Below are 9,084 nucleotides of genomic sequence, written 5' to 3'. Positions count from 1 at the left end.
TCCGAAAGTTTACACATTTTTGACTTTTGATGATATTTTTAAACAATTAACTTTGATTATCGTTAATATAATAATATATTCATGTCGAATTTTAATAGATTTGTCAATATATGCAATATAAATACCTTAAAATTAAAAAACCATTACAAACGAAAAGCTAATAACCAAAATTTTGTTGACTTCTAATAAAAACCTTCTAAAGTATATTCTTTTTAAAAAAAAGCCATAATGCGCCCAAACGACGCCGTCCATCATGTCATCTTCCATCCATAAAGCTACAAAACTCGAGCACCTAACACCAAAACACGTCGTTTAAACACATCCCCTCACTCTAATTTCCCATTATACCCTTTATCCCCTTCTTCACCACCCCATCTTCTAAGGGGCAAAAATGTCATTCCATATAATTTTAATTTTTCTCCATTATCAAAGATTATCACCAGCTAGATATAGCAAAAAAGTAAAAAAACCATTTCCACTTTTTTCTCCTCTAAAATTCTTTACTTTCTCTCTCATCGAAGAACTCAAATTTTAAATCTTTTTATTTTCTTGTATCATCCCGATTTCTTCAACCTGTAAGTAGATTCTTTAACTTGATTTTTCCCCTTTTTTTAATTTTAATTTTCCTGGATTTATCTGATTTTATTATTAATTCTGATTAGTTTGATCTAATTTTGATGAAGTTTTCTTGATTGTTTCAAATAATTAGCTTACAAAAACAATAAAAAAAAACCCTTTATTCACTTGATTTTTTCAATTTTGATAATGTTGATTTCTGATTAAAGTTTCCATTTTTCTTGTTTTTATTTCAAGTTATGCTGATTATCTAGCAATTATTCTGTTGGTTTATTTAGATTGTGTTATTTATCTATTGTTGGTGTTGTTTGCGCTCTGGATTAATCCTAGAATAATAATGTTAATTGCAGGAGGCGATTTTGCTGGATTGGTGATTAGAAAGAGGGTTTATTGTAAATTATAAGAAATGGGGTGTCAAGGGTTTTGGGGGTGTTTGTTGAAATTGCTTAACTTTTTGATGACCCTTGTGGGATTGGCAATGGTGGGATATGGGATTTACTTGTTTGTAATGTACAAGCAAGCGTCACCGGATTCCGGTCCTCCGCCAGTTAGTCCTGATGAGCCACTGATTCAGCTCGGTCGCCCTTTGATCATGTCTGTATCGTTGTTATCGAACAATGTTTTCGATAATCTTCCTAAAGCTTGGTATGTATGTTTGTATCACTGCTTTGCTAAATCATGTTTGTGGTTGTTATGTTCATAACTTTCTAGTTCCTACATTGGTGTGCTCTAGTTCTTGCAGGTTTGTTTGATATTGCTTAATGCTAATCCAAATGTCTACCTATTATTTGGCTGTGGCTGTGAATTTGTGATAAGTTTTAAAATTTTAATTACAGAAAAGAGATATTCAGACTAAATAATCGGTGTTCAGTTGATATGACCTTATTTCATGAGAGGGTATTTGGTTAGTTTTGAGAGGACTAGGAGTTGTGGAGGAATTTATTGAGGCTTTTCTGGTGAGGGTCTCTGAATTTTGTATTATTTCTCTCTTCATCGCAGAAGGCAAAAAGCAATTTTCTTGGATAAAGACGTGATCACCAGATATTAGATATGTCTTTGGCCAAAAGGTTGATAAATGATAAACTCATGTGGCAAACATTCTGATTCTTGCTCCGTTTAGATGTTTTTATTAATTTTCAATGCACACCACTCCCCTCCGGAGGAAGAGAAAAGGAAAGAGAAGTGTCTAAATAATAGAATTTGTTGTCTAGTGTCCTCCCTGTATGTTGATTTCTTTTTATTTCTTAGATTGTGTATATATGATTGACGGTAGATTGTTAGGTTAGTTTGCCAGTAGAAATTTTTTTAACATTTTGCAGATACATCATCTAAACTAGAAAATCGTACATACATTAACAATTTTATCTCACAACATTGATGAGACACATGTTACAATTCTCAAGGTCAAATCAGGTGGATATCTTCCTAGAATTTACCTCCCAAAGAATTTTATAAATTGGATTTTGCCCAAAGTTTTGTTCATTCCTCTCTCCTTTGTCTGGTTCAAGGCTAATTTCATTGCAAGTTGTAGCTTTATTTTATTAGAACTATATTTTCTTCTTGCTCTCTTTGTTGGAAACCAGTCAAGCACTGCCCTCCAGGAGACTTTTGCTTACAATTTTTTAGTTCTCCTTCAGCCATTGTTGTTTTGATCTGTCTTTATTGTCTATCTGAGACCTATAGAAGATTTAGTTTACATAGCATGATATTATCAATTTAGATGCCTCTTGGCTCTTGCCCACTAGTTAGTCGGTAATGTTATTGTGCCTGGTGGCAGTGGTGTTGTTCCTGCTGCCTGTGGTCCTTTATCCTATCAGATGTTTGCATTTTTCCGTTGCTGTCTTCTGGTGGCATGATCTGCCTCAATTTTACCATCATCTGTGGTACTTTAATATCAGCAAGGCTACTTTTGTTGGTGCTGAAGTTGTGGGCCTATCCTGGTTCTATAGAGTCGTTTTGGCTTTTGCATTTTAATTGTTTACTTTTATACATCTATTCCTATATGTTGTCAGTTAGTTTCCCAGTTCCTTATAACAGTAATAGACTGCTATATTAACTGTCTTAGGATTCTAAAGGTGGGTGTGTTTCCCCCGTTGCTGGAGGTCTTGGGGTTCATCTAGGCGATCTAGCTTTAGATGCAATTGTAGATTGTAGCATAGATATTTCTTGTTACTCTCCTGCCCCATGATAATAATTACTTCATTTTCCATTGGCGTTCATACATTTTGACTATGGTGATCATCATATTCTTTCCTTTTTTCCTTTCATGGTAAAGAAAGTTCTTTCACTCTCTTGTCTCACTACATGGATCCACCCACTTATACTACTTTATATATATAATTATAGTTATGTCTCTAAAAAATTCTCATTGCTACCCAAAAAATAAAAAATGGACTCACTTTCCACAAATTTTCTCCTTTACTTGAAATCTGTTTCTACACTAAATAGGAAGAAAGGAAGATCAAGTGGAAACAGAGGGAGTATGAAGGGGTGGCCTGAGATTTGGTGATAGTTTCCACAATGAGACTAGGGTTAGGGTTTCTTTGTGCTTCTTCCTCTATTCATGATTGTACCTCGATGATGCTTTCAGTTTTGGGAATTCTGTTACTTATCAAAACAGCTAACGTATACTATAAATATAGTGTGAATGTGGCAAATTAGTTGCCAATGCTCAATTATGAGCTGATAAGATCTGTTTTCCCATTGTATTCAATCAATCAATCAATCAATCAATCAAAGCCTTAATCCCAAAAGTGGGGTCGGCTAACATGAACCAAATTTGATTATTCCGTGTAGTCATCAACATATATCTTTCTCCTCCATCCCTTACGATCCAAAACTTCATCCTCACGTAAATCCATGCACTTCATATCCTTCCTCACTCCTTCCAACCAAGTCATCTTTGGTCTCCCTCTTCCTCGTTTAATCCCTCCATGGTCCCACTCTTCCACTCTTCGCACCGGTGCACCCTCGGGTCTCCGTCTTACATGTCCAAACCAACGCAGACGATTTTCCCTTAATTTATCTACAATGCCCGCCACACCTACTTTCTTGCGAATAACCTCATTTCTGATTCTATCTCTTAAAGTGTTTCCACACATCCACCTTAACATGCGCATTTCCGTAACCTTCATCTTTTTAATATGCTCTTTCTTAGAAGCCCAACATTCTGTACCATAGAGCAACACTGGTCTTATGGCAGTCCTGTAGAATTTTCCCTTCAACTTTAAGGGAATGCTGCGGTCGCATAGCACTCCCGTGGCCGCTCTCCATTTAAGCCACCCTGACTTAATCCTGTGGGTCACGTCTTGATCAATGTCACCATTCTTCTGGATGATCGACCCTAGGTACTTAAAACATTCACTCATGTTTTCCCATTGTATTATAGCAACAAAATCTTAAGAGGGGGGATCACTCATGTGGGTTAGTCACTTAGTCCCACTAGGTGATAGGCTAATGATTAGTGCTAGGAAACCCAAACCTATGCCTTTGTTTATTGCAGATTTTAAGCTTAAAAATAATGCCACTATTTATTTATGATGATTATGTCTGCATGATAGCCCAAGCTTCAAAGTACTGTGCCATCACTTCTGGAGTTCTGGGGCTGTGGAGTATTCATTATTTGTATTTAGTCCAATTAATAATCTGGAATCATCATTGCAAGCATTGATGTGCATTGCTCTCTTCCTTTATCCTGTTTGTTGCTCATGTTCTTTGAATGTTATCTATTATCTTGCAGGTTCATATACTTATTTATTGGTGTCGGAGCTGTTCTTTTTATTATATCATGTTTTGGCTGCATAGGAGCTTCGACAAAGAATGGGTGCTGTCTCTCTACTGTATCCTTGAAAATTAATTTTAACATTTAAATTTTTAGGAATTCATTATCTAACTGATTAACATTCTTTGATCTTATTTGTGCTAATTTCATTGGCGAGCTACCTGTTACCATCTAGCTGGTTTTATGCTGCTTGGACTTCTTGTTTGGCACCAAGGGCTTATTTGCCAGGACCGGGTTGATTAAATTTCTTTTATTCCGGTTCTGTATATGTTATTACCTCACTATTGTCTATTGGGTGTATCTCTCAATTTCTCTCTCATTAGATGGACTAAAAGAACACTAGATTTTCTATTCGTTTTGCTTGAGTCGATATCATCCTGGCACCTTCACATTTTCTGTGTATTCATCCTGGTACCCTATTGTATGTGTTCTATGCATAACCTATGCTAAGTTACCATAACAATCAACTCAATTTAATTAGTCTAAAACAGGTAACTAGTAATATTAGTATGAAAGATGAAAGTCCCTCTCATTATTTTAAGTACATAGTCCTCTAATCTGATTTGCATGACAAATGTCGTATTCCTTAACCATACATAGTATGCTGTGTTCATAATTTTGTTGATTTTGTTGGAGCTTGGATGTGCAGCCTTCATATTCTTCGACAAAGATTGGGATCATGTAAGTGCTCTTTAGATTGATTTCATGGTAATGAATACTATTGTTTATTGTCTGAACTAACTCTTGTCTTGCTTTTCAGAAAATCCCCACAGACAAAACTGGAACCTTTGATATGATTAATGACTTCCTGGATGATCATTGGTCTATTGCCAAGTGGGTTATTCTTGGGGTTGTTGTTTTGGAGGTAAGTGCTTCTTCAATACATCAAAAACTTTTCTTTCAAATGGAACTCTTACAGCTTAAACTTTATCCCAAAATAGCAGTGGTGTGTGGTGGGGTATATAGGAATACAGGAACTAAAACCTATAAATTATTGAGGGAATTTGGTGACATGGAATTGTTTATTTGTCCAATTTCCTATGAGCCCAAATTTTGTATGCAGTCAATGCAGAAATGCTATTTTGCTTATACTTATTTCATTATTTGTCTTTCGAAAGTGATAACCTCTTTGTGTACACATCTCCATTGTCTAAAAAGCTCAAGGAGTATCAAGGCGTTTCAGAGTTTCCTGCACCTAAGGCGTGCCTCATTGAAGTGAGGCGCATATAAATATATAATAAACAATAAAAAAAATCCTGAAAAAATCTTTGTGCGCCTTATCAAAATCGCCTCACCTCGACCACTAAAGGCGTAAGACCCCTAACGCCTAGGCATGCCTTTTCAAACACTGCACATCTCTAAAACAAAATGGAGGAGATAAAGAAATGTAAAGAGAAAGGTAAGCATAATTTTCTGGATAAGTGGTTTAGCAAGAATGTGCATCTAGTGGAGAGGAAGTGAGATGAGTAGTTTTTTTTTTTTTTTTTTTTTAAATTTTTTTTTTTTAATTGAAACAGAGATGACTAGTTGAATATGAATGTTCTTGAGTCACAGTGCTGAACTTCTCTGTTCCTTGTGAGATTTGGGTTTTGCAAGTGGTACAGCCGAGAGAAGTGAATAAAATGAGAGGAGTCATAAGATTACTAAGTAATACTGAAAGTCTAAGAAGTGAGAAGTACTATTTATACATGTCAGGTAGCTTTCATTGTTTTGTACCATCTCACAAGTTTCAAACTCTTTTGGGCTTGCCTATCAGTAAGAAGAGATGGAGACTATCATGTAGAGGATTGAATCTTCTAGAACTACAATGCTACACTCCTTAAATTGCTTGTGAGATTGGATTTTGCACTAAAAAAAAAGGACAAGAGAAGAGATTTGAACAGGAGGGACACACAAGGCTGTCAGAGGAAAAAATTGAGAAATGCCTAGTACATACTAGGAGGGTATACTAGGGTATCTTCGTTGTTATAATTGTACTATAATGTGAATTACCAACTCTTTTGAGCATAACAACAGATGAACAAAGAGTCTTGGTAACTCTTAGGGTGTTCTATTCACCCGATTTTTACTTATCTGAACTTATCTGATTTATTTGAATTTATCTTAATTTATCTGAACTATAAGTAGAAATAAGGTGAACAAAACAGGGCCTTAAACTCCTTGATTCAGTCATGCTACTTCATTTTGGGACCGGATACCTGAAATAATTTCAAACATGAACTAAATTCAACTTGCGATAATTTGAAAGGTCGATTGGGTATTTTTCCTGAAAGAAGTTTATGATTTGGGGTTTGTTCTATTTACCTGATTTTCACCGATCTGAACTTATCAGATCTTATTAGACCTTATTTTACTTGTAATTTGTATTTAGGTAACTCTTATCAAAACTTATCAAACCTGATCTGAACTAATCTGAACTTATTACACCTAAAATAAGTGAAAATAAGGTGAACAGAACATACCCTTAGTACATTAATTTCGGATCAGAATTTCAAGTTTTGGTATAGATCTGGACATCCCTGCTGATGTATTCTGACTAGAAAGTACAAACTGCTGCCTAATGGTGTTAGTAATGTTGCTAATGCTACACTTGTTAAATTTTTTTGCATTGTCTACTACTACTACTACCTTGACACCCACATGTAGGTGGCTGAAGCTGAATGAGGACTGGTAATCATTTTTTTCATCTGTGTATTAGGGATTTAGGGGTAGGAATTAGATAACATCAATTTGAGCTAGTAATTGACTGAATGGAATTTGAAAACTAGTTTGTTTGTTTAAAAAGCTCAGATCAATGACGGCCATGGGCTTTATGTTCCATCACCCTTGGGTGCTCCTAGTGTTAGAAAATATTACGAGTTATTATTAATATTATTTTAAATTTACTATAACCTTTTCTATTCCATGCATTGATGTTTTGAATTTTTCTAATTTTCCAGGCAGTATTGTTCTTGTTAACCGTCATTGTTAGATCAATGAACCGGCCTGCTGATTACGACAGTGATGAGGAGTTCATCAACCCAAGGCAGACTGTTAAGCAGCCTCTTATTAACAGACCACCTCCTGCAACTGGTGTACCTGTTACTGGTTTTGCTGATCAGAGGCCTGGCAGGAATGATGCTTGGAGTGCACGTATGAGGGAAAAGGTGTGACTAAAAACATGCCTTTTGAATTTAGAGATTTTCCTTTTAGATTATTTATATATTTTTTTTGAAGGGGGGGGGGGGGGGGGGATTATTTATATATTTTATTTAATCTTTATATCTTCTGTTCCTTTTTTCCTCATTTTTCATTGTAAATCCAGTATGGGCTTGATACTTCGGAATTCACTTACAACCCATCAGAGTCAGGCCGGTATCAGCAGCCAGCTGGCCAGGCACCATCAGAAGGGGGCCGCTGCTCCATCATGTAAAAAAAGTGAAGCGTTGTTCTGTGTTGCTGAGCAAGTCTGGCATATTACCGAAATTGAGATCCTTCAAGAATGGTGTGAAAAGCTCCCATTTGTATCAGGGCAAAATCAACTTGACAAGTTTGGTGTGTAAAATTCACATTTTCAGGTGTTTTTTTTTTTTTCTCCTCATCTGATTTTACCTAGACCGGGAAAATCTTCCTTTCAGTACAGTTCATTTGGTGTAAAATGTGCACATAGTTGTGTTATGGTCCCGTTTTTGAGTCATTACTCGCTTCTAAGACTTCTGATCAATTTTTTTTTTTTTTTTTTTGACGGGGACTTCTGATCCTTAATTCAACAAGAAAAGTTCTGTTTTTTAATTTTATGAGTAAATTTTATGCAATTCTGTTGGTTTTGATGGCCTGCAAAGGCTTATCTACATGCTTGTTATACTTCCTCGATCATGCCTATTTGATAAGTAGAATCCCCACCTCGATAATGGACTGATAAATACCCGCACCGCAGCACTTGAATGGGAAGTTATTATCGGGAGTCCTTAATGGATATGCCCCCCCCCCCCCCCCCCCCCCCCACAATAAAGGGAGAAAAACCCAAAAAAAAAAACCAAAAAAAAAAAAAAAAAAATAATGCTCCATAAAGTTTTAGAATTTAGAAAGGGACATTTAATTGCAATGGGAATTCTATACTGGTGTGTTATCAGTTGGGCCGAAATTTTCCAATATGAATGCGAAGTTGATAATGCATCACATAAGACATAAGTTGTGCACATCACAAACCAAACTCAAATCCATATTCAAATCTAACCCTAAAATCCGCCTTAAAAAAAAAAAAATAAAAAATAAAAAATAAAATAAAAAGTGTGATAAAGGACCTTACTGAATCAACATTTCTCACAGATGAAGCTAGCGTAGCTCTGCAAGTCAGTGTTTAAAGAGTACAGGGTGGAAGTAAGGGAATCCCCCTACTCCCAAGTAAATGTAGTTGGCGGGGTCCGGATTTGTGTCACAAGTTGAGTTTTCCAACAACTCTACCAAGTTTACTAAATTCTGGCAAATTGGGAAGTTTCTATACCATATTGTATTATTTACGAATACAAGTTTTGAATAGACATTCCCCCTGAAATGATATTATCTTAAAAGCGTTTACTAATTATATCATGGCTTATGAGTTTAAGTGCATGAATTCACGTCATTAGAGAAGGATGTGAATCTTTAATGTAGACACTGAATCCTTAAGATTACTAATTACAATAATTGACCTCATGTTGGACCAAGCAATGCTAATGCTTGAGGTCACATGGTTGAATTCTCTTAGT

General features: G+C 35.7%; 1 protein-coding gene across 1 annotated transcript; it reads left to right on the top strand.

The window, feature by feature from the left end:
- Nucleotides 1-437: 437 nt before the first annotated feature.
- Nucleotides 438-8,151, top strand: LOC145598298 (tobamovirus multiplication protein 2A-like). The gene is made up of 7 exons (XM_081654636.1): nt 438-575; nt 927-1,221; nt 4,316-4,415; nt 4,958-5,038; nt 5,118-5,222; nt 7,297-7,503; nt 7,662-8,151. Exons 2-7 carry the CDS (start codon nt 983-985, stop codon nt 7,767-7,769), a joined length of 840 nt encoding a protein of 279 aa, XP_081510762.1. The 5' UTR covers nt 438-575; nt 927-982; the 3' UTR covers nt 7,770-8,151.
- The last annotated feature ends 933 nt before the right edge of the window (nt 8,152-9,084 follow it).

The sequence above is a fragment of the Chenopodium album genome, chromosome 20, assembly GCF_948465745.1.
Source record: "Chenopodium album chromosome 20, dcCheAlbu1.1, whole genome shotgun sequence".
Lineage (NCBI taxonomy): Eukaryota > Viridiplantae > Streptophyta > Magnoliopsida > Caryophyllales > Amaranthaceae > Chenopodium > Chenopodium album.
The sequence above is the reverse complement of the archived record's forward strand: the minus strand, read 5'-3'. Positions and strand labels throughout refer to the sequence as shown.